Below are 26,888 nucleotides of genomic sequence, written 5' to 3' on the forward strand. Positions count from 1 at the left end.
ATCACATGGTGGCTTACAACCATCTGTAATGAATTCTGGTATATCTAAAGACAGCTACTGTGTATTCATATACATGGAACAAACTGAAGGAGACTAAAAAAGAAACTGTAATGATTAGAGCATATATAAACACAACAGACCAGAAGACAGAGAAAACCAACAATAAAGTCAAAAATTTGTCCTTCACAAAGTATGCCCAGCATTTGGGAGTCTAAGCAGAATTACAGAATTGCATCCTATCTGGTCTTTATAGTAAGTTCTAAACCAGTGTGACTTATATACAATTTAAAAATTGGCTCCTAGAGAAGACCAACAAAATTGAAAAACTTATTCCTAGATTGGCTAAATAATAACTTGAATCAGAAGTGAAAAAGTCATATCACTCCTGGCTTCATGAAAATAAAAAAATGCCACAAGCGGTTGCCAACACATATTCTAAATGAAACGAACAGTTTCCTAGAAATATATGCTGTCCTGGCTCAGAATTAAACTGAGGAAAATGAGAATCAGTAATAGAAGTCTTTTGAGTTAAGAAAGGGTCAGAGCCAGATGACTTTTCTAGTAAAGTGGAATGAGACCCCTGCTTCTGAACCACTCCTTCCCTCCATTAGGGGCAGCATTGTACTAATCCCAAAGCCACAGACTCAGAAAGGAAAATGAGCCTGGACTATTAGCCATTTTGAATATTTATACAAAAAAATGACCAATAAAATGCTAGCTCACTGAAGACCACAGTATAAGGATTAAACATTATGACCAAATAAGTTTGTCCCAGAAATATGAAAATGGCTTAACATAAGAAAATTGATCAATATAGCTTACTTTACCACAGTAATAATGTGAAGGAAAAGCAGAAAACAAAAAACCCACAAACTCACTCAACTGATTGGGGGCGGAGGGGGGCGGGGCATTTAACAAAAATATACTTCTTCCAGGTGTAGGGCAAAGACCTTTAATCCTAGCACTTCCAAAACAGAGGTAGGCAGTTTGGTATATAGAGCAAGTTTCAGATAAGCTGGGGCTCCATTGTGAGACCCTGTCTTACCCACTCCCAAAAAACAAAACACAAGCTGGTACCTGTTCTTGATAAGAATATTTAAGAAGTTTTAGGTGATTAAAAACATTCACTGCTCTTCTGTAGGACCTGGGTTCAGTTTCCAGAATTCATGCAAACTAGTTTACAAGTGCTCATTATTCTCTTCAGGGGGTCTGATCCTTCTATAGGCACCTATGTGCGTTTTTGAGCTCACACATATACGCATAAATGAAAATAAATCTTAAGAAAAAAACAAATTAACAGTAGGAAGGAACTTCCTCATCTTGGGAAAGTTTGGTGGTTTTTTTGTTTTGTTTTGTTTTTTGTGAAAAGTAGCCAATCCTATATTCTTTCTCTAAAGCAGTTCTGCCTGCTTTCACCTATTGTAGTCAGCAATGCATTGGGAGTTCTAGAAAAGTAACAAAAGTATCCTTATTTGCAGGCAATTTGACTGTTTCTTTAGAAATGCTTAAGGAATTCACAAAAAAACTCTTAGAGCTAATGGCTCAAGAGATGGCTCAGTGATTAAGAACACAATTGCTCTTGATGAGGAAGGACCCAAATTCATTTCCAGGCACCTAAATCAGATGATTCACAAGAACCTTTAACTCCAATTCCAGAGAATTCGGTACCCCTTTTGGATTCCAGGGGACCTTCACTCATGTGCACATGTCTCTCTCTCTCTCTCTCTCTCTCTCTCTCTCTCTCTCTCTCTCTCTCTCTCTCTCTCTCTCTCATACACACACACACAAGGTTGATAAGCTTCAAAATCATAATGCTAAGCAAAAGAAGGCATGTGTAGAATATTGCCTGGTGCATAGTTACATTTACATGAGCTAGCCCAAGTAAAAGAATCATCAGAGGCAGAAAGCGGAGTGGTGGCTGTCATTCAATGAGCAAAGTCAAATGTGTAGATGGATGGAGAGGAAAGGAATGGTGTCTGTAGGGGTGAGTGTCCTTCAGGTGTGAGGCAGTGATCTGGAGGGAATGGTGGTACACAATAAGTTTATTGAGTCCCACTGGTAGGGAACTTTTAAACAGTTAATTTTATGCTCCATGAATAATACTGTAATATTTTTTAGTGCTGAAACAGAAAAGTCATGCAACTTAGTTTTTCTTGACTATTAGAATTGAGGCAGTGACTGAAACATAGTGGCTATGCTTCTCAAATTCTCCTCACTCTTCTGACCGGATGTTGTGATGCTCAGTACTGACTGGATTACTAAGAATGAAGATGGCAGAGTATGAAGTATATAGCAGGAAAGTATAGTAAAAAGCTGGAGGAATTGTCTTTTCTTGCCTGAAGTATCCTCTGAGATTTTTTTTTTATTTATTTATTTCTTCATCCTAAATCTTAGGAAACCTGGCAAATGTCATTAATAGACTCCAAACCTTTAGAAGGCAGGGTGGATAATTATCATGGGCCAATAGAGGAAGATACATTTTTATCAAAGAATTTAAGATACATGTGGCACATCTTAGGTTTTGAACTTGAGACCAAGAAGCATAAATTAAACAAGTGAGATATGAGGGCATAAAATAGCACATGAGGCAGAGTGAAGAGCCATGAGGCAAGACCTTACATTCACATGGTAGGTGGTTTGCCCCACAGAGCATCTGAGGCATTGTGCTCTGTGCCATTTTATAAGGAACTGAGCAACGTGAAAGAGAATCTAGGGGACCAAGTGAGGGATGAGGAGCACGATCCTCCGGTCATGAAACAAATGAGAAACGGCAAGAAGGGCTAGTCATATAAATAAGGGCACTCTCTCTTCAAATGGTAATAGCTATCCAAAAAGAAGAGGGGGGAAAACAGAATCAGCTGCCTGCCTGATCATCTAAGTCTTCTAGCAAAGTCCAGGCGACCACTTTCAATATTTCTATATTTCAGTATTCCTATTAATAAATAGTCCTCTAATTAAAGGATAGAATCCCTTAGTCAACAAAATGTGTTTCAACCCTAAGATTAATGAGTTTACGTAATTAGTAAAAAAATAATAATAATAAAATAAAAAAAAAACAAAAACAAACAAACAAACAAAAAACCGGACAAGCTGGATATAGTGTGGTCTGTCTTTAATCCCAGCACTCAGGAGGCAGAGGCAAGTTGATCTCTGTTTTTGAGTTGAGGACAGCCTGGTTTACAGAGTGAGTTCTAGAATATCCAGGACTACACAGAAAAACACATACAGATTTGCCCTGCAGTTTTTCCATATTGACAGCTGCAGACTGGGGAGTGTCAATGAAAACCCCTTAGTTTTCTAATGGCCAAAAAGTTTGGAATCGCTGTCTGCCCCCATGCTGTTGGGGTTGGACTCTGTAAACTGGTACAGCACTTGATTTTATTTGATTATATATCAGTCTCTGCCAGCCTTCAAAACAGAATGTGTGGATATGTGGACCATCTGCATGAACATTTCTATATCCTGTGATAATCAAGCATGCTTCATGTCTGCCTCCCAATAATGCAGGCTGCTCAACAGAAATGAAGGAGGAAATCTTTGAAACGACACCACTACCCAGATGGAAAAGTCTGCAAGAAACTCCTTGTTCTCAAAATTTATGTGTTTAACCTTTTTTTCTGAATTGAAAACACTTAAAATTTTGGAGTTTTTTAACAAATAGAAGAAAAATGAAATCTAGCCATGAGTCCATACCTCTGGAATGAGCTGTCATCTTGGTTGATAGTCAGTAAGCAGTATTCTACTTAATTCTGAAATTGACTTAAAAAAAAAAATCAAACAACAACAAGCAGGCAAGGGAAAGGTGAAGGGTAAAAAGAACAGAGTCTAATACCAGTGACCTAACTGAATTTAAAAGTATTGATTCCTTCTAAATTTCAAGACATTGATTAAGGCACTGTTGGTTATTCAGAAGTGATGAGCTTGGTCATTAGCAGCAAGATGACTTGTTTCCTTGGCTTTGTTTTATAGTCTAGTCTCCTAAGACAAGATCTAGGACTCGGGAGCCCGGCACAGCTGTCTTCTTCAGGAAAACCTGGAACACCATACTACTCATTCTCTGCCACAAGTTCTAGAAGAAGACCACTCCATGATTCTGTAGCTCTAGGTGAGTGTTTGATACAGAAAATCCTGTCTCCCAGGGGCCCCCACTCCTTTAGTCTGTACTTCTGACTGTGCATTCAATGAGAAGAAATGTACTTTCTAAGTCATCATTTGGAAGTCAGAGTATATTTAAATACAAATAATATACAGACTGAGTATTCCTAATCTAAAATCTAAAATCCAAAGAACTAAAGTATTGAATACTGACATTTTATACCTCACCTCCTGAGATGGGCCACAGCCATGACCTTTGAACTATGTAGAAAAGGTGTAAATGAAATATAAATGAACCTAATCTTTACATGTGGGTTCTGTCCCCAAGATACTGCATTATGTGTATACAAATAGTCCTAACCTGAAAACTAACACAGATCGGGCCACAAGCATTTCAGGTAAGGGATACTCATCTGTTGAAAAGAGTGCATTCACTTTGAATTCAAAGTTATCAAAGTAGCCTTGTCTTACAATTCAATATTTAAACCATAATTTTTATCACTATGAACACTGTATGTTGCATATGTATCCTGTGCTACCTTAAAACCATTTTTTTTAATTTTTTTTATTCGATATAATTTATTTACATTTCAAATGATTTCCCCTTTTCTAACCCCCCCACTCCCCGAAAGTCCCGTAAGCCCCCTTCTCTTCCCCTGTCCTCCCACCCACCCCTTCCCACTTCCCCGTTCTGGTTTTGCCGAATACTGTTTCACTGAGTCTTTCCAGAACCAGGGGCCACTCCTCCTTTCTTCTTGAATCTCATTTGATGTGTGGATTATGTTTTGGGTATTCCAGTTTTCTAGGTTAATAACCACTTATTAGTGAGTGCATACCATGATTCACCTTTTGAGTCTGGGTTACCTCACTTAGTATGATGTTCTCTAGCTCCATCCATTTGCCTAAGAATTTCATGAATTCATTGTTTCTAATGGCTGAATAGTACTCCATTGTGTAGATATACCACATTTTTTGCATCCACTCTTCTGTTGAGGGATACCTGGGTTCTTTCCAGCATCTGGCAATTATAAATAGGGCTGCTATGAACATAGTAGAGCATGTATCCTTATTACATGGTGGGGAATCCTCTGGGTAAATGCCCAGGAGTGGTATAGCAGGATCTTCTGGAAGTGAGGTGCCCAGTTTTCGGAGGAACCGCCAGACTGATTTCCAGAGTGGTTGTACCAATTTGCAACCCCACCAGCAGTGGAGGAGTGTTCCTCTTTCTCCACACCCTCTCCAACACCTGCTGTCTCCTGAATTTTTAATCTTAGCCATTCTGACTGGTGTAAGTTGAAATCTCAGGGTTGTTTTGATTTGCATTTCCCTAATGACTAATGAAGTTGAGCATTTTTTAAGATGCTTCTCCGCCATCCGAAGTTCTTCAGGTGAGAATTCTTTGTTTAACTCTGTACCCCATTTTTTAATAGGGTTGTTTGGTTTTCTGGAGTCTAACTTCTTGAGTTCTTTATATATATTGGATATTAGACCTCTATCTGATGTAGGATTGGTGAAGATCTTTTCCCAATTTGTTGGTTGCCGATTTGTCCTCTTGATGGTGTCCTTTGCCGTACAGAAACTTTGTAATTTTATGAGGTCCCATTTGTCAATTCTTGCTCTTAGAGCATACGCTATTGGTGTTTTGTTCAGAAATTTTCTCCCTGTACCAATGTCCTCAAGGGTTTTCCCCAGTTTCTTTTCTATTAGCTTCAGAGTATCTGGCTTTATGTGGAGGTCCTTGATCCATTTGGATTTGAGCTTAGTACAAAGAGACAAGGATGGATCAATTCGCATTCTTCTGCATGCTGACCTCCAGTTGAACCAGCACCATTTGTTGAAAAGGCTATCTTTTTTCCATTGGATGTTTTCAGCTCCTTTGTCGAGGATCAAGTGGCCATAGGTGTGTGGGTTCATTTCTGGATCTTCAATCCTGTTCCATTGATCTGCCTGCCTGTCATCGTACCAATACCATGCAGTTTTTAACACTATTGCTCTGTAGTATTGCTTGAGGTCAGGGATACTGATTCCCCCAGAATTTCTTTTGTTGTTGAGAATAGTTTTAGCTATCCTGGGTTTTTTGTTATTCCAGATAAATTTGATAATTGCTCTTTCTAACTCTGTGAAGAATTGAGTTGGGATTTTGATTGGTATTGCATTGAATCTGTATATTGCTAAGATAGATAAACCCTTAGCCAGACTGACCAAAGGGCACAGAGAAAGTATCTAAATTAACAAACTTAGAAATGAAAAGGGAGATATAACAACGGAAACTGAGGAAATCCAAAAAATCATCAGATCCTACTACAAGAGCCTGTACTCAACACAACTGAAGAATCTGGAGGAAATGGACAATTTCCTTGACAGATACCAAATACCAAAATTAAATCAGGACCAAATAGATCATCTAAACAGTCCCATAACGCCTAAAGAAATAGAAGGAGTCATAGAAAGTCTTCCAACCAAAAAAAGCACAGGACCAGATGGTTTCAGTGCAGAATTCTATCAGACCTTCAAAGAAGACTTAACACCAATACTCTTCAAACTATTCCACAAAATAGAAACAGAAGGAACACTACCCAATTCCTTCTATGAAGCCACAATTACGCTGATACCAAAACCACACAAAGATCCAACAAAGAAAGAGAACTTCAGACCAATTTCCCTTATGAACATCGATGCAAAAATACTCAATAAAATTCTTGCCAACCGAATCCAAGAACACATCAAAACGATCATCCACCATGATCAAGTAGGCTTTATCCCGGGAATGCAGGGTTGGTTTAATATATGGAAATCCATCAATGCAATCCACTACATAAACAAACACAAAGAAAAAAACCACATGGTCATTTCATTGGATGCTGAAAAAGCATTTGACAAAATTCAGCATCCTTTCATGCTTAAAGTCTTGGAAAGAACAGGAATTCAAGGCCCATACCTAAACATAGTAAAAGCAATATACAGCAAACCAGTAGCCAGCATCAAACTAAATGGAGAGAAACTTGAAGCAATCCCACTAAAATCAGGGACTAGACAGGGCTGCCCCCTCTCTCCTTATCTTTTCAATATTGTACTTGAGGTACTAGCTCGGGCAATTCGACAACATAAGGAGGTCAAAGGGATACATATTGGAAAGGAAGAAGTCAAACTATCATTATTTGCAGATGACATGATAGTCTACCTAAGTGACCCAAAAAACTCCACTAGAGAACTCCTACAGCTGATAAACAACTTCAGCAAAGTGGCAGGTTATAAAATCAACACAAGCAAATCAGTGGCCTTCCTATACTCAAAGGATAAGCAGGCTGAGAAAGAAATTAGGGAAATGACCCCCTTCACAATAGCCACAAACAGTATAAAGTATCTTGGGGTGACTCTTACCAAACATGTGAAAGATCAGTATGACAAGAACTTCAAGACTCTGAAGAAGGAAATAGAAGAAGACCTCAAAAAATGGGAAAACCTCCCATGCTCATGGATCGGCAGAATCAATATAGTTAAAATGGCCATTTTGCCAAAAGCAATATACAGATTCAATGCAATACCCATCAAAATCCCAACTCAATTCTTCACAGAGTTAGAAAGAGCAATTAACGAAACCATAGATTTTTAGCTTGTGGTTTTTTGAGACAGAGTTTTTTTCTCTGTATCCCTGGCTGTCCTGGAATTCACTCAGTAGACCAGGCTGGCCTTGAACTCGGAGAGCCACCTACTTCTGCCTCCTGATAGCTGGGATTAAAGACTCACACCACCACCACCCAACTGAAACCATAATTTTAACAGTTTTTCAGCAAACAGCTTAATATTTTGCTCCATGAGAGGATTTAGCCAAGTTTTCTTCTTCTAACTTACAAGTGGTTTCTTCTTAAATGGAAGTTTTATTTTCTATTGTTAACATGTAGTTTTTAACCAAGATAAAAATATTATTGAATGATTTACAAAGTGATTTCATAAATTCCTGTCTCAACAGGACAATAATCCTGTTAGTTCATGACCTTAATCTTGAGTTTAACGTAAATTTTAAGACACGGATGTCACATAATTACTCACTGGCATAAGTTTTAAGGATTTTGTGAGTCTTAAGTCCAGTGGGTTTTTTGTTGTTGTGTTTGTTTGTTTGTTTGTTTGCATACTAGTTACTTCTTTACTTTTCCATTGAAATTCAGGTAAAATGAACAGAACATAACTTACTGATATGAAGGTAGACAACAGAATGGTATCTAGTACACTGGCACTGTTGTTTAGTTCAGAGCAGCATACCGAAACAAACCATGTAGTAAGTGTTCATACTCCTTGCTTACAGCTTCTTTTTTTTTTAATGTCACTTATGTATGTACACTTATATCCCACCATTCCTCATCCATTCTGACAAAACTAGTCTGTTTTGTGCTGCTGTGTGTTCTATAACACTTTCTGTCTCATCATTGTTTAAAATGATTTTTAACATAAGAAAACTAAATTTAATATAAAATATTACATATATATTAATTATACATAATATGTCACATGTATATGATATAATTAATTTACTATGAGAATAATAATTAAATATTAATATAATGAGATTGTAAAACATGTTTATAATGGAGGTAGACCAGCATCTAAAGTAAATGTAGTTTGTTTTTTTTGTTTTTGTTTTTTTTTTTTACCAAAGGAGAATGTACTATAATCCCTGATTGCACAAATATTTATTGACTGTCTCCAGCTAATATATCTACCTATCAAACCATATGTTTTGGTGAGTGTTTCTGGTCTCTAGGTCTAAAGTATGAATGAGGTACATAGAAAGGATATAGTGATAGACTGCCACATCCAGAAGAGTTCTGATAGATGTCTTTATTTTGTAGGAACACAGTCATGTAATATGTGTGGGTGCTTTTAGAACCAGTTCTGATGGTTTATACCAGCATTCTTTTTATTATTAAAGAGTGATAGCTTTCAGGCTGGAGAGATGGCTCAGAGGTTAAGAAAACTGCCTGGTCTTCACAGAGGTCCTGAATTCAATTCCCAGCAACCACGTAGTGGTTCATAACCGTCTTTAATGAGATCTGGTGCTCTCTTCTGTCCTGCAGGCATATATGCAGGCAGAATGCTGTGTGCATAATAAATAAACAAATAAATAAATCTTTTTTTAAAAAGCTTCAGTTTGACTATGATTTATAGATACTATTGCTTATCTTCTGTGTCTTTTCAAAACTCTGTGAGGTTGTAATGTTAACAACAGGTTATAAATAAGGAGAGAAAATGGAGTACAGTATGTCGTGTTTCTCTTGATGCTCATAGGAGTCCATTTTCTGTGTGGATTTCAGTTAGTAGATTATTACCTATTGCTGTTCTCAATCTTATCTTATTCACATTGGAGTGTCTGGTAAGATGTGAGTACTTACAAGAACTTTAGAGAGCTACATTCAATCTTAGTATTTTCTAACACAATTTAAATGCTTTAAGAAATTGTTCTGAAGAGCAGTAACTGGCTAATTTTGTTTTTGGTCTACATAAACAAAAGCTGAAAGTAATTAAGTTTGGGACAGGAGAGATAGCTCAGCAGTTTAGAGCACTGGTTGCTCTTCCAGATGACCTGAGTAATTCCCAGCACCCATAGGGTGGCTCACAACTATCTGTAATTTCAGTCTTGGGGCATCTTCTCACCTGGCCCCCATGGGCACTGCCTACATGTACATACTCCCACAGGCATACATATGCCCCTATGGCATACATTTTGAACATTATCAAAGTATTACAAATGTTTGTGATGCAATGAACATATTTCATGTATTATCACAGATTATGGAACTTACAGGAGAGGAACATGCAACTAAAGGAGCTGAAATACAAAGAGGTTAAAGTAACTTGCCCAGATACTTATCGCTTCTGAATTGAATACCACAAGCTTACTATCCATCACAGTCTGCAGTGCCTCCAAACTAGACTGTGAATCCCAGACTGGTAATAGTATATGGCTTATGATGAGATTTAAAAAAAAAAAAATCCAGATAACTCCAAGCATAGAAACCATTTCCTTGATTTTATATAAAGTATAGCTTTTGCTCAAGGAATTAGTTGAAATGATTCACCAAGAACAAAAGTTTCGCTGTAAGTTTTACAAATACAGAGTATGCCAGATGTTGCTTATGTTTGACACTTCTGTTTTAAGGAAATGTAGGATACCTAATTAATGCCTTTTGCCCTTTTTATTGTATAGAATTTTTCCACGTGCTACTTACAAAGTTGCTTTTTTCACTTTATAGCCTTCTACAGAATTCACAGACCAAATTTAAATGTTTCAATCTTTATAAAATCATGTTTTATTGTGTAGTATCATTTAAATGAGTTTTTGAGTCTCTTGTTTTGAAGTTTTAAAAAATACAGAGTTTGTTTTACATCAGCCTTTTCTATCAATGAATGCCTCTAAAAATCCTGAATTTGATCCACTATTTGTGTATATTTGGAAAGCTGTGTTTATCACTTTGTTTTATATTATCACAAAAAGATAATATAAGAGTTAATAATTTTATAGACAAGGGAAATTAGAATACCAAGTTGGGCAAATGAAAACTGTCTTTTTATTTATATTATTTTACTTCAAAATACACTTCTTTGGATCTAGAGATATGAGCCTAGCAGCTACAAGAGTGTACTGCTCTTGCAAAGGAACCACATTTAGTCTCACACCATGTGGCAGCTTATAACCATCTGTATGTACTTCCAGCTCCAGAAAGTCCATCATCTTCTTCTGGACTAAGACTCCAAACATTCACCTGCACTCACATATGCACATGTACACGTTTGTGCACACATTCATACACAAAATTTAAAGCAAAATAAGAAATACACTTTCTCTGTGTTTATTTCCTAGAAAGGAATAAAAGCCCCAATTGTACCTTAGTGCTGAAGTTTCAGTTTTATTCACTTATTACCAAAGTAAATGCCCATAATACTAGATGTATACCTTGGCTTTTTCTCACCGCTTATGTAGCATGTCATGATGTTATTATAACCTTAGTTTTTCATTCCTTAAATTTTGTTTCAAATTTTATACACAATATTTGTAATACAGCATTTGCTGTTATTCAGGGATTTTTGTTGTTGTTGTTACTTAAGTTTTTTAAATATCCCTTTTAAGTCTAGTTCTTCATCTGATGCACTTTGACTATTAAGAAAGCATACTGTCAGACCTGTTACACAGAGTTCCACCTACAGGGAACTGATGTATGAAGTATTTAAACACTCGTGGCATAACAGGCTCTGAAGATGTCCTTTCTCCTTCACTGTTGTGGTATGGTGTGCTTTCCTTCTTGCTTTACTCCACTTACCTTTCAAACTTGGGAGAAGAGCCAGTACTGTTATTCTTGTACCCCATGCTCAGAAGGACGCAATATTAGAAAAAAGAGAAACTGGGGTGCCAAGGGGGGGAGTTTCCTGTTTATTTGAAGTCTGTTTGGATTTTTTCCACTAATATAAATGCTAATGAAACATTTTGTTTTCCATGTGCAGATCCTTTACAAGCAAAGAAAGTAAGAAAGGTACCTCCTGGCCTACCTTCTTCTGTAAGTACTCTTTTTAAAAAAAAAAAAAATTGATGTTAAATAAATTGATGTCAAGTATTGAGTATTTACTTGTTACAAGAATGGATTTGACTGGTGCCAGTGGGCATACTTTACATAGTAACTGTTCATTGCTTAACAAAATCATTGATTGAGATAAATCTACACTTAAGGCTCAGCTTTTTGTTTTCTGTGCAGTGATTTGTAGCTTACTCATATGCTGTCACTCCCTGTCTCTGTCATTTGAATTCCCCTCTTGGGAAGAAGACTAGGCCTGTAGCTGTCAAAGAAGATCTCCTATGCAGGTCTTTTGATGTTTAATTAGTCATTATGTTGCTGAACAGGAGGACAGACAGAGATTAATAGCTGAGAATCTTAGAAATTTACATTTGTAATAATCCCAATGGAGCTAAAGACATTAAGATTCGGGGGACATGTTCGGCTCAGCTTGCCTCAGTAGGACTGAGGTTATTAATATGCATAAATCACCAAGTCAGATGTTCATTGTGAAGCCCTTGTGGATTTTAAAGCCTTCATTAAGCCTTTCCCAACTTCGGTCTAGCATCAGGAAAGCTTTCACACAACTAGTTTGTTGATTCCTTACTTTCTCAAAAATGTATCCTTTGAGAATAAAGAGCTTCGATGCGGGAGGCTGGGAGAGGTTGGTAAAGCAGTCATTAATGGCTATAGTAACCTAATACAGTAGGAGTGTTTGTGCGCTTAATATCCGTGCTCTTTGAAGCAGTAGAAGAATTTGTAGATAAACTTACATTATTAATCCACCCATAGTTTAAAAACCTCTGGTGAGAAGAGAAAGGGTTTTCTTCTGTGTAGAACAAATGGTCAGTGAGGCTGTTAGATTGAGGCCCTGTGCCTCGAATGGTGCATTCTTTGTTGTGTAAATGGATGTTAGGCTTTTATTGAGCAATACTTAACACATGGGCGCAGGTGCTGCCGGATGAGTCACAGTTCATCAGAGTTTGGACTAAACAGAATATCCTGCTTGACAAGTAGCAATCTAGAAGAGGCAGCATGTGCCTGAGCTTTTGATTTCTTTTAAAAGAAATTATCTTTTGGTTGTTTACATTCCTTCTCTGTTATGTCCTGCCCCCTCCTTCTCCCACCTTCTTTTCCAAGTGATACATGAAAAGTTGAATTGAAATCTTTGAAACTCAATTCCAGATGGATCTGAGTTTTACGAAGCAGAGGCCAACTGTACTCTGAATCTGCAGCCTACCTGGAAGGTCAAATCGAAGCTGCAAGCATCCTAAAAGCTTTTGCTTGCTTAAGCACTTGGTCCCACTAGAGGCTAAATAGCTGCTTGATAAACAAAATGATCAACAATAATGATGCTGCACATCATTATTCCTGAAGACAAGAATTTTAGCAGCAGCTAAAAACAGTTGTGCGATTTACATTTTTAAAGTTATGTGCTGTGTAAAGGTAGGTAGTATAGTCTAACAGAAATCTTACTCACGTAGACAGTAGTACTAAAACATGGAGTAGTATGTGTTGGTACCAAGACCTGTGAGGCCTGTGACATCATATAGGCAACAATTAGGTATATACTGTAACTATAGGCCTGTTGCCAAGGCAACGGCCACCATATACCCAGAATTCAATGGCCCACCTTTATCTGTAATTTACGTCATCACCCGTATATAATTGGGTAGCATTTCTCCCCCTCTCTCTCTTTCTTTTTCTTCTTTCTTCCCGCCCACTACACCTTTCCCCATCTTAAATAAAGCCCCACATGGAACTGTTTGGCCTGGTCTATCTCATTGTGGCCCACGTCTACACCGCATCCCTGAGGCCCACGAGGCAGGCAGACATGTGACCTGTGCTGCGGCAAAAGCAGATGACCTGCATGGAAAAAACCAACAGTATGATTTCTTATAATACTATAATTCTGTAAAAGTAGTAAAAGTTAGATTACATATTAATATTAACAGAACCATACTGCTTCAAAAACAAATTAGTAAGTAAAAAAGATTACCACATTTATTCTTGACCTGACATTAGTTTTAAGAAATAAGCTTAATTGTCAGTGTTTCATAGTTACTTCATTTTTAAAAACAAATGAGCAAAATGGACAGAGGAGCCTAGAAAGAGATTTTTGCAGAGCCCTTTCTCCTAACTTTTTTTATTAATCTTTTTTTAAAGATATATTTATTTATTATAAGTAAGTACACTATAGCTGTCTTCAGACACCAGAAGAGAGCATCACATCTCTTGACAGATGTTGTGAGCCACCATGTGGGTGCTGGGATTTGAACTCATGACCTTTGGAAGAACAGTCGGTGCTCTTACCTGCTGAGCCATCTCTCCAGCCCTGTCCTAACATTTTTAAATGTAACAGCATTAATTACTTTAAGATAGTTTCTCTGTATTGTTTTTTTATGTTCAGGAAAAAAAACTACTGAGTTTTGACGAACCTTTAGAATAATTAGGAAATTTTGTAAGACAAGCTTACTTAAGTATTGTATTTTTCTAGCTTCTCTGGAACACACCTTTGATCACAAACTCTGAGTCAGAGATAGTCAGATATGTGAGTTGGGGGCCAGCCTGGTCTTCATAGGGAGTTCCAAGCCAAATTAGGGCTGTGTAGTGAAGTCCTGTTTCAAACATACACACACATGTATATATGTTTGAATATACCGGTGAGCAATGTGGTATATATTCTTATAATCTCAACACTTGAGAAACTAAAGCAGAAGCAGTGCTGTATATTCTATTCCACCGTGGGCTCTCTTGCAAGACCCTGTCTAAATAAAACAATAAAGAAAATTACATTTTTCTATTTGACTGCTTATAATGAATATATAATTTTACAAGGCTTTGATGTTGAAAATTGTAAAGGAAGTGAGTGCAAAAAAAGAACATGAATGTTTTATTTCATGATGATTTGAATAATGAGTATCATACTTCCAAAACTAAAAAATTCAGCCAAATGTTCAGACTTCAAACAGGCCAGCAGGTAAAAAGAACAGAAGTGTGAAAAACAAATGTTTTGTATAAATTTAGAAGTAAAGCATTCCTGGATTCCATAGTAGGTTCAACTTTTGTAAATTTACTCTAGCATTCCTCTTCCCTAGTCCTTACCCCAGGACAGAAGCCAAGGACACTGTTCAGTACACGTGGTCACAGGGAGTCTGCTCTGAATACAGACCTCCAGGGTCCTGGCTTATAGTGATTGCATCTGCTGGGACTGAACAGAATTCAAAGGATGTGCATGGCACTTCAACTTGGCAACAGTTTCCTTTCCCTTTGAGGCTTCCTTAGCCTCGCCTCCCTAATCTCTGTGCAGCAGCTGTGTGTACCTGGTTTTCCTCTGTAGCAGATCATTGCTAAGGTAGAAAGTAGAAGAGTTTGGGACATAGGGAAGGGATTGGGGGCAACGTTTCTTTAACTTACAAAAGGAGGTGTGTTTAGTAGGGTCCTTCAGCCTCCATTTCACTGTCAGAGGTGCAGGACTGCTTTAACTGTGAGGAGCAAAGTCAGCCATTTTACTCTAACACAGTTCTCCTTGGTCTTTGCACTAATCTCCCCTAATTCATACGCAGAGTCACAACAGCTTAAAATAATGTGAAAAGACATTTTCTTTCAGTTTTAAAGTAAAAATCTTGGCTTATTCATAAAAATATCTTGTTTCATATTTTAAATTTAAAATAGTTTTCCAGTTCCATCTTTACCGAGCAGCTTTTTGTTAGTTGGCTTTGTTGTTTAAGGACTAGCACTGTCTAAGGATGGTGTGAGGTAGAGATTCACAGAATCCCCTTCTGTAGCCTCTTTGATTTTATGACCTGGGAGGGATTACTTGTCACTCTCTGAACTCTAAGGATTTTTGTTTATGTAGTGCTAAGGAGTGAGCTAAGGGAAGTGCTCTACCACTGAAACATCTTCAGTCTTACACCTTGGCCTGCTTTTACTTCACTTGTTTCTTGTGTTCCTGGGTATTGAGCACAGGGCTTCATACTTGCTGAGTATGGACTTCTCCAAGCTACACGTCACAGGTGACAATGCCAGTCTGAAAGGTTACTAGGAAAGTATCCACTACCAAATATTTAACTGGTATATCAAATATAATCCAGAATCCCTCTATCTTCATTTTTTTTCTCATTTCTACCTTTGCACCCTAAATTTAAGTTTTAAAACTCAGTTTACTATATGTGGCTCAAAAAATGAGTGGAAAAAATGAAGGCAAAGGGAAAAATATCACAGTGAAAAAAATTGTATTACCAAACTTTTGTTTGTATGTATGTAGGGCCTGGCATTACAGTGAATGCATGCTAAATTACAGTTGCTGTTATTGTTCAAAATGCATTCTTCTGTATAAAAAGAATGTTCAAAGAGAAGGAAAATTTGCTGAATTACATTCTGCTGCCTAGATTTATTCTGATCATTACTATTTTCTCACATCTCAGGGCTATATTTCTCCTTTCATTTTTCCCCTTTGGTTGAACAGTGTTATAGCTTCCCTAGTGAGCTTCAGATGTACGGAGTCCCTCTGTTCATTATTCTGTCTCTTAATTTAGTAGTTGTACTTCCAAATGTAAATAATATTTTATATACTACAAAAGATGCAGAATTTGAAAGTAGGAATCAAGATTTCACCATAAATCTGTCCCAGAGTAAGCACTTAGATAAATCTAGAGTGCTTTTTTCAATCCACGTACCTAAACTTATTCTGCACATAGCATTTAAAAGCATGCATCTTCAACTGCATTAAAACATGTCTTATTAGACTTTTTTAAATGTAACTAGCTTACAGGGTTAATCATAGGCTAATGGCACATTTTTTAATGGTATGTCATACTATCTTTTGTGCTATATTTTAAAGTATATATCCTCCCATAAAAACTGATAATATAATTTCTAAGGTAAGTTCTCAAAATGTATTTTGATACCCTATTTAGAAAAGTTTTATTTTCTAACCCCTCTTTTACCCAGTGAGCTTCATTTTCCAATATGATCAGAGTAGTTTAAACTCTACATTTTCTTGCTTTGAAGCAGTAGTTCCATGGGCTTAAGATTGGTAATTATGGTTGGGCATGATGGCTCACACCTGTTAGCTAAACTTCCAGGAAGCTGAGGCAAGAAGATTGCTGAGTTGAGCTTGCATTGCAGAGTGAGTACCAGGCTAGCCAAAGGTAGATAGAAAGGTATACTCTTAAACACTAAACAATGAAAAAGAATCCTAGTTAGAAATTGTTATTTTCTTTTTCCAGTTCCGGGGTTCAAAACCTAGGGCTCCATTCCCATGAACGGTGCACAAGCACACGGGCTCCCAGTGACATTTCAGCCTACTTCGGGGTTTGGTTTGGTTTGGTTTTTGGTGTGTTGTTTTGTTGGGTTTTTTTGTTTGTTTGTTTGTTTGTTGGGGTTTTTTTGGATTTTTTGGATTTGGTTTTTTCGAGACAGGGTTTCTCTGTATATCCCTAGCTGTCCTGGAACTCACTCTGTAGACCAGGCTGGCCTTGAACTCAGAAATCCGCTTGCCTCTGCCTCCCAGAGTGCTGGGATTACAGGTGTGTGCCACCACCACCCAGCAACATTAAATCTTAAATATATGGACATCATGAATTAGTTGGACAGATTCTGAGGTGCCCCCAAACCACACAGTCTTCTAGACCTATGCATACTACTGGTGTATTGCTCTGTAATATCAGATAGGATAAATAAGACTAAGAACCACAAAGATGAATTAGTAAGTCCCAAACACATTTATACCAAGACTTTTTAAAAAAGAGAGATGACAGGCAGCTCTTTCTGGAGCTGGTAAAAATTATTAACTTGAGAAACTGAAGTACAAAATGATTAGCTCTCTCAATGAGTAACTGGATCACTGTTGGGTTAGAATTATAGAGAAAGCCCCTGAAAATAACAAGCTCAGCAGCTGGTAAAGATGTTTCTGAAGGTCTGCTCCGTGAAGGTCACCAGGAAGCCAAGAAAGCAATGTCACAAACAATTGCCTGAGACCCCAAAGACGGGCAAGAAATAAAGCTAGCGGGGAGTGAACAGTTTTACAAGCCAGTATCATCTTCAGTGTAACTTCACTAATGAGCTCTGCAGTTCTTGAACATGAATCGAACATGGTATTTGCTTACTAGCTGTGGGCAAACAAGCATAGAGGGCGTATTGAAGCTGGGTGTGTAGAAGAGAGTGTTATTTCCACCTGTGTTATATACTGATTTTGTTTGAAGTATAATCCAATACAAAATTCCCACAGTGGCCAGTTCATTCTCTGACTGTACAGTTAGATCTGTGAATAGCACAAATATCCAGTTTGACTGAAAGATTTTGTATGTTAGTAGAAAAGCAACCACTTTTGATGTTTACAGTGCCCACTGTTGAAGCTATGTCAGATACTACACTTGATCTTAGCCAAAAGGCTAAGAAGCGACGAAGCTGTGTTAGAATTGTATCAGTATGAATGATAGGTTTTTGACTTAGCTCTAAGATGATCATTTTTGTCAAGTGCCAAGAAAGCTTTGATCTAGTTTAAAGTGAGAAAGCAGAAAAAAAGAGCAGTCTATCACTTCTATGGGCCTAGTTGTCTCCTGATGTGAATACACAACTTAGTCACAGTATTACTTTCTAAGCTCTGTGTTCCTTATTAAACAAACATATGCCTCAATTTCAGTCAGAGATGGCTTTTTAAACATAGTTTACATGATATGGTGGTGGAGGGTCAGGGAAGTGTCTCTTTCCACCATGTGGGTCCCTGGGTTAGGTATGATGTTAAGTACCCTTACCCTCTAAATCGTCTTGCTAAAAATGGCTTTTAAAGCTTATTGAACTTTATAGTTGCTGATAATTTGAATCTGAGTTGGTATAACCAGATGTAAATAAGTAGCTAATTCATTTTCTGTGTACGATTTGTATGGATTTTAGAAGATATATTGTTGAGTTGTTTGAATACACTTAAATCCTAATATCACTATCAACATATTAACCATCAGTAGGAAACCAAGTTGTCTCTTTTCATTTTTTTAATTTTGCTAATATGACAGACTTGTTTTCTATAATAAAGACATAAAACAGCGGAAAAAAAGAGGGGGAGCGTTTTTTCTATTAGGGGTGAGTGGGCTCTGCATTTCAGTCTATGTCAGAAAGGGCATCTGTCCTGCATTGTCACAAATGCTTGCCTTTGCTCAGCCAATACTGATTATGCTTGGGAAGTTATTTGTTTGTTGGGTATATCTTGTTTCAGGGATTGTAATATATGCCATGTAGATTTGTGAGTAATCATTCAGTCGTTTAAAAAACACTGCAAACTGCCATTTGGAAGTCAGGAGACTCCACAGCCTTCTGTGCATAGCCTGCCAGGAGGGAGTGATCTCCCAGCAAGCTTTCACTTTTGAGTGCAGAGGTGAGATCTCCACCTTCTCTCTGGAGGGGACGCAGCTAGGAGCACACAGGCCTAAGGTCAGTGGAGGAGCTAGGACTGAAGTCTTCCTGTCTGCTGCCATTTGCATCAGGAAGTCAGGGAAACTCCAGTCTTCTGTACATAGCCCAGAGAGAGAGAGAGAGAGAGAGAGAGAGAGAGAGAGAGAGAGAGAGAGAGAGAGAGAGAGAGAGAGAGAGAGGGAGGGAGAGAGGGAGAGAGGGAGAGAGGGAGAGAGGGAGAGAGGGAGAGAGAGGGAGAGAGAGGAGGGAGAGGAGGGAGGGAGAGAGAGAGAGAGAGAGAGAGAGAGAGAGAGAGAGAGAGAGAGAGATTGATTTCACTTTTGAGCTCAGAGAAGGAAGGACACAGGTTTACAGGCCCACAAGAGGAACACACTCCAGCCAGAGACAACAATACCAACTAGTACCAAAGATAACCAGATGGTGAAAGGCAAGCACAATAACCCTACCAACAGAAACCAAGGCCACATGGCAACATCAGAACCTGGTTCTCCCACCACAGCAAGTCCCGGATACCCCAACACACCAGAAAAGCAAGAGTTGGATTTAAAATCGTATCTCATGATGCTGATAGAGGGCTTCAAGAAAGACTTAAATAACTCTCTTAAAGAAATACAGGAGAACATTGGTCAACATGTAAAAGCCCTTTGAGGAAACACAAAAATCCCTTAAAGAAATACAGGAGATCATAGGTCAGCAGGCAGAAACCCTTAAAGAAGAAACACAAAAATCCCTTAAAGAATTACAAGAAAACACAAACAATCAAGTGAAGGAACTGAACAAAACCATCCAGGATCTAAACGTGGAAGTAGAAAAAAGAAATCACAAAGTGAGACATCTCTGGAGATAGAAAACCTTAATAAGAATTCAGGAGTCATAGATGTGAGCATCAACAACAGAATACAAGAGATAGAAGAAAGAACCTCAGATGCTGAAGATACCATAGAAAATATTGACTCAATAGTCAAAGAAAATGCAAAATGCATAAAGCTAGTAACCCAAAACATCCAGGAACTCCAGGACATAATGAGAAGACCAAACCTAAGGATTATAGGTATAGATGAGAGTGAGGATTTACATCTTAAAGGCCCAGTAAATATCTTCAACAAAAATTGTTAGAAGAAAACTTCCCTAACCTAGAGAAAGAGATGCCCATGAACATACAAGAAGCCTTCAGAACTCCAACCAGACTGGACTAGAACAGGAAATCCTCCCAGCACACAATAATCAAAACACCAAATTCACTAAACAAAGAAAGAATATTAAAAGCAGTCAGGGAAAAAGTGCAAGTAACTTATAAAGGCAGACCTATCAGAATCACACCAGACTTCTCTCCAGAGACAGTGAAAGCTAGAAGATCCTCACACAAACTCTAAGAGAACACAAATGCCAGCCCAGACTACTATACCCAGCAAAACCCTCAATCATCATAGATGGAGAAACCAAGATATTCCATGATAAAACCAAATTTATACAATATCTGTCCATAAGTTCAGCCCTACAAAGGATAATGGATAGAAAATGCCAACACAAGAAGGGAAACTACACCCTAGAAAAGGCAAGAAAGTAATCTTCCAATAAACCCAAAAGAAGAGACCCACACAAACATAAAAATAACAGGAAGCAACAATTACTATTCCCTAATATCTCTTAACAACAAATAAAAAGACATAGACTAGCCAGGCAGTGATGGCGCACGCCTTTAATCCCAGCACTTGGAAGGCAGAGGCAGGCAGATTTCTGAGTTCGAGGCCAGCCTGGTCTACAGAGTGAGTTCCAGGACAGCCAGAGCTACACGGAGAAACCCTGTCTCAAAAACAAAACAAAACAAAAAAGACATAGACTAGCGAAATATTTCTCATGTAAATCTTCAATTTTATCAGAAAATGTTTGTAATTCCCTTTTTAGTTAATTTAGTAAATTCTTTTATGTCTACCATTTTATCTGCATTATTTTTCATGATAATCTTCAATTTTAATATGTCTGTCTATATACTTCCTCTGTTTTATCAGAAATGTTTTCAATGTAAATCTTTGATTTTTATCACAAATGTTTCTAATTCCACCTTCAATTAATTTAGAAAGTGTTTTTATGTCAACCATTTTTATGTAAAATTTTCCATGAAATACTCAATTTTAATGTGTTTGTCTATTTCTTGAATCTTACCAGAAATATTTTCCATGTAAATCTTCAATGTTATCTGAAAAATGTTTATAATTCCACCTTCAATCAACTTAGAATTATCTTTATGCCTATCATTTTATCTATATAATTTCCATGATAATCTTTAATTTTAACATGTTTTTCTATATATTTCTACAATTTTATCAGAAATATTTTCCATGTAAATCTTCAAGTTTATCAGAAAATTTATAATTTCAATTTTAATCAATTTAGGAATACTTTTATGCCTACCATTATTATATCTATATAAAATTTTCTATGATAATCTTCAATCCTAACATGTTTTTTCTACACTTTTCTACAATTTTATCGGAAATATTTTCCACATAAATATTAAATTCTATCATAAAGTGTTTCTATCCCATAATTCAATTAATTTGGCAATGTTTTACATGTCTACCACTTTACTCCTTAATTTTCCATGAAAATTGTCAATTTTAATATGTTCATCTGACATATTTTCCATGTAAATCTTTAATTTCATCATAAAGTGCTTTTACTTCCCTTTAAAAAATAAAATAATAAAAGAGTCTCTAAGCAATTTATAAAAAAAAATTTTAAAAAGTAAAACAATTAACTCAAGGTCATAAAAAGGGAACTAACAATTTATTATAGGTGCTAGGACAGAAAATACTGACTGGGTTTATCTATACAAAACTTCACTTATAACTTAGTTATGGTTTTAAATTTTCTACAAACCTGTAGAGAAGACAAGTGATAGATGTCACTATCTAGATAATTAATTACTCCTAATGGATATGCACATAAACATTCTCTGTTGTAAACTTCTATTTCAATTTATGATTTTATTTTTGTGTGAACTTATGATAAACTTTGTAAAATGTGATCATGGATTCTGAAAGATGTATAAGTACTGAAGATAAAAGAAAGGGCACTACTTCTCTCTCTCTCTTTTCTCTCTCTCTCTCTCCCTCATTCTCTCTCACTTTTTACCTTTCTCCAAATAGAACTTTTCCCTTTCCCCACTTACGATATTTCTGCTTTTCTCTCTTAGATAGCTTTCATAGGAAACTTTTTACAACTTAGTAATAAACTCATTAACTACTTAAAAAAAAAAAAAACACTGCAAGTTTTGAAAATGTTTCTAAATAGTCCCCCCCTGTATAGTCTGGAAGCAGATTTCAAACAGTTTAAACTATTCACCTATCAATTTTTTTTACTTTTTTTGTTTTTGTTTTTGTTTTTTGGTTTTTTGGTTTTCAAGACAGGGTGTCTCTGTGTAGCCCTGGCTGTCCTGGAACTCACTCTGTAGACCAGGCTGGCCTCGAACTCAGAAATCCGTCCACTCTGCCTTCCAAGTGCTGGGATTAAAGGCATGCGCCACCACCGCCTAGCCAATTTTTTACTTTTTAAACTGTATTTGTTTTAGTATCTAACCCAATATATCTATAGTGTTGTCAATATTTTATTAGCTTTCAAAAAACAATCTGATTCTGGCATGGCATAACATGCCTATAATCCACCCACTAGAGAGATGGAGGCAGGAGGTGGGACAGGGATCCAGAGCTCGGGATTGTATTTTTATATTCCTCAAGATACTGCATCAAGGTGCTTTTGTTTTTCTTTTTGTTTCTTGAGACAGGGCCTTACTGAGTAGCCTAGGCTGACCTCAAACTTAAGAGTTACCCTGCTCCTGCCCCTGCCCCTGCCCCTGCCACTGCCCCTGCCCCTGCCCCTGCCCCTGCCCCTGCTCCTGCCCCTGCCCCTGCCCCTGCTCCTGCCTCCCCATTCCCCCCCCACCCCCAGTGCTAGGATTAAAGGTACTTATCACTCAGTCTTTTTATAAAGAGGTTGTATAGTAAATATGGAGGTGAGTGGACAGATGGTCTCTGCTAAAACTATTAGACACTGTTGTGTTAATAGTATTGAAAGTAGCTACAGGTGATATGTAAATGAACAGACAAGGCTGTATTCTAGTAAAACTTGATCAAAATAGTTGGTAGATCAAAATTCTGGCTTACTAATCCTAGGTTGTTGATCTGTACTAGACTCAAAGGATACAAGTGTAGCCTCTTTGTCATCAAGGGCCCAGATACAGAGCCGGTGTTTTTGTTTGTTTGTTTGTTTGTCTGTTTGTTTGTTGTACTGTCAGATGCTTTCCAAGATCATTTTCTACTAGCACAGTAAAGTGTTATAATTTCCTGGGATTTAAGTGTTACATTAGATGATATTGTAGATGTGTGTATACTCAAGTTGTCATTTTTGTCCTAGCCCAACTTTGTGGTAAAACATAAGCTGAAGGTGGGTGCTGTGATCTGTTTTCTATGCAAGTATGTATGACAGTAGAACATGTGAGAATTAACACGTGTCATTTAACATGAACACTTTACGGAAAGCTAAGATAGTTTGTACCTGAAAACTCCACTTTTCTAATGTTAATCTTTATGAATGCAGGTGAATTTTTTTATGGTTCTTACATGATTTTTAACTTCTAAAAATCTGATTAGTAAATAACAACTCATGTTTTGATTTATGCTTGAGATTTTTTTATTTAGTATTGTTTGAAATCAGAAGCAGCTATTTCTCCCTGAATCATGAAAGAAAGATATTTAAGGTTTCAAAAACCAAAGCTAGGGATATCACTCAGTGATAGAGTGTTCCCTGTATTTAGTCCCCAGTCCTCAAGAGGGATAAAAAATCTGAGAATTACCAACTCTTTGCTATTAGGTCTCAGTGAGTCCCTTCTGCTAAAGTCATTACAAGTGTTCTAAAATGAGCTGGGCAGTGCTAGGGTATGCTTTTAACCCCAGCACTAGGAAGACAGAGGCAAACATTTCTATAGGTTCGAAGCCATCCTTGTCTACAAAGGGAATTCCAGGACAGCTAAGGTTACATAGAGAAACCCTATCTGGAAAAATACACAAATGAATGAAAGAAAGGCTAAATACAAGGAAAACATAGACCTGTCTTCAAGATGATTGTAGTTAAAAGACAAAAGTTAAAAGACAAAAGTTAAAAATTATACCTGTAAAGAGAAGGAACTTTTAACATTTTTCTGTTGAATAACCATCCTTCAATCATAGAGTATACTACCCAAAAAATTATGTCAGTCAAGAGGGCTGGAAATGATGTCTGTATAGCTGTTGACTTCCTCATCCAGAAAGGAACACTGGTTGATTACCTATTGTAAACAGTACTTCTCAGTTTCCTTCTCTGGTTGTCTAAATGATGAAAAATATGCTAACTTGCTTTTTTTTATCTTTAGATAAGAAACATTCCTGTCTTCTAAAATATGCTGTTAGATTTTACCCAAAATAAAGAATATTTTTACAATAGAAAAAGGTAATTCAGTTATCAGTGTCAGCTCTGTATTAATTCAAGATTGACCTCATCAGAAATGTAAAGACTTTTCTTCTAAAACATTAGTGTGTAGAAACCAGAGTACAAGACACATTTTTTTTCTTAAAGAGAAAATAGTACCTATTTCTCATACTAAAATAACCTCAAGATGGTTGTATTTCAGTACCTGTGTTGTATCATCTCTGCCCAAGACCCTTTTTCTCTTCGATCACTATAACCTCTCCCCCAGCTAGTTTTACAGTTTTCCTTCAGTGGTTTCTTTCATGAAGGGAGCCTACTTAACAGTCTAGGTCAGATCATATCATCTGTATCATACCTCCCTTAAATCCTTCAGTAGCTTATCAGTACTAAGCCAAAGTCCTTACCGAGCTTACCAGACCCTCATGACCTATCTCCTTTTCTCACATCCTCTTCTGCTATCTTCCCCTCCCTTGGTCCAGGCTCAGGCCCTTCTGTGTATTGTTCTCTCTGCTACTGTTCCTACATGGTCCTTTGTACCTGCATGGCTGGCTTTCTCTCCTACTGTTGGGGTTTTCTATTGCCATTCTATATAAATTGACAACATACACCCAATACTCCTTCCTTCCCTGCTATACTTTCTTAGTAGCTTATACAGTTTATCTTTAGTTCTTGCCTTGGACACTTTATAAAGCAGGAATGTGGTTTAATTTGTTTTTTTTTTCCTGTCCCCATTTGCTAATAGATACTAAATAAATTAACAAATCCATGTGATTAGCAGTATAGCTATAGCTGTCTTGCCTCCTGCACCTTGCTTAATTAACATGAAATTGGTCTAAACTACAAAAGATAATCTGAATTATCTTCAGAGAAGGAAAACTGTAGCCATATTTTAGCCTTTTATTTTAGGACATTAACTATGCTTAAACCTTACAAATACTTTAAGATGAAGGGAAAGCTCTCCAATTTTTTATCAGAAAAATAATCCTTTGCTTGACAAAGTGTACCAATGTTATTTCCATTTTTGTGAGCATAGGCTCTCAGTTTAGATACATGAGAATTAGGCATATAGTTCATTTCCAGCATAGAGTCCTAGTATTAGAAAATGATGTATTGAAGTTATATGACCTTTATTCAAGTTTAACAAGAGTACCACAGATAGATAAGTTAGGGAAGTACATATCCTCAAGGTTACACTCTAAAGCTGGTATGATGGTGCTGCCTAGATTTCATCTCGTGAGCTCCCCAGTCTGCTCATTACAGCTATTTTTTGTTTAGAATTCATTTCATAGTCCCTTTTACTGCTCTACTAATTTTCTAGCCAGAGCATACAAAGAGTCATGATATAGGCCCTGTGCTTTTGTTGAAGGATGATGCAGGAGCCACAGTGCACTCATTTGACAGGCTCTCTTGTCAGCTCAGCTACTCCCTTTCCTTTCCATAAAAGCTTCTGTAGTTATTTCAAGGGTTTGACAACAAATCTTTCATTTTCTAGAGGAACTAAACTAATCTGTCAGACCTACATATAAATGCACATTGTTAAAATCAAATGTCAAAGTAGTTATTGAGTAAATAATGCCAAAGTTGGGTAGGAGTTTTTAACCTGTTGGTAGGATGCCAGTCTTTGTTGTTCTGGATACTCCATAACTTTTAAGATAGATGATCACTTTAAATGTGCATATTACGGGGCAATAAGCACTTATACCTCCCTTGTCAGCACTTGTTGAGTTCAGAGCTTTTAGATGCTTATCTTAGAGCTCAGGAGCTATAATGAGGTTCTTGAGATTCTTTCCAGGATCTTTCATTTCGTGTAAAGCTTTAGGCTTTTTTTTAAAGATTTATTTATTTTTATGTTTATATACTGTTGCTGTCTTCAGACACACCAGAAGAGGACAATGGATCCCATTACAGATGGTTGTGAGCCATCATGTGGGTGCTGGGAATTGAACTCAAGACCCCTGGAAGAGCAGTCAGTGCTCTTAACCACTGAGCCATCTCTCCAGCCCACTTTAGGCTTTTCTTTTCTTTTTTTTTTTTTTTTTTTTTTGGATTTGGTTTTTTCAAGACAGGGTTTCTTTGTATAGCCCTGGCTGTCCTGGAACTCACTCTGTAGACCAGACTGACCTGGAACTCAGAAATCCGCCTGCCTCTGCCTCCCAGAGTGCTGGGATTACAGGCATGTGCCATCACCGCCTGGCTTAGGCTTTTCATTTTACCATTAGTCGGTGTAATTATGAAAATAAGATTTGAGATTGCTGAGGGCACTGGACATCAACTGCAACAACTTTTGAGTCTTTGTTTTTATTACTTGGTCATAGATACCATGACCAAGGCATCTCTTATAAAGGGCAGCATTTAATTGTGGCTGGCTTACATTTT

The 26,888-nt window shown here is 37.2% G+C and overlaps 1 protein-coding gene and 1 pseudogene across 9 annotated transcripts in view; one reads left to right on the top strand and one right to left on the bottom strand.

Annotated features, from left to right (window-relative positions):
* Positions 1 to 26,888, top strand: part of Tcf12 (transcription factor 12) — a 286,268-nt gene that overhangs the window by 204,768 nt on the left and 54,612 nt on the right. For all 9 annotated transcript variants that reach the window (XM_052187848.1, XM_052187850.1, XM_052187849.1 and 6 more), the window contains 2 exons: positions 3,970 to 4,105; positions 11,590 to 11,642. In XM_052187848.1, coding sequence (XP_052043808.1) covers positions 3,970 to 4,105; positions 11,590 to 11,642 — 189 coding nt within the window. The remainder of the gene's footprint in view (positions 1 to 3,969; positions 4,106 to 11,589; positions 11,643 to 26,888) is intronic.
* On the bottom strand, positions 17,817 to 18,043 carry LOC127690364 (uncharacterized; annotated as a pseudogene).

This window comes from Apodemus sylvaticus, chromosome 7, assembly GCF_947179515.1.
Source record: "Apodemus sylvaticus chromosome 7, mApoSyl1.1, whole genome shotgun sequence".
Taxonomy (NCBI): Eukaryota; Metazoa; Chordata; class Mammalia; order Rodentia; family Muridae; genus Apodemus; species Apodemus sylvaticus.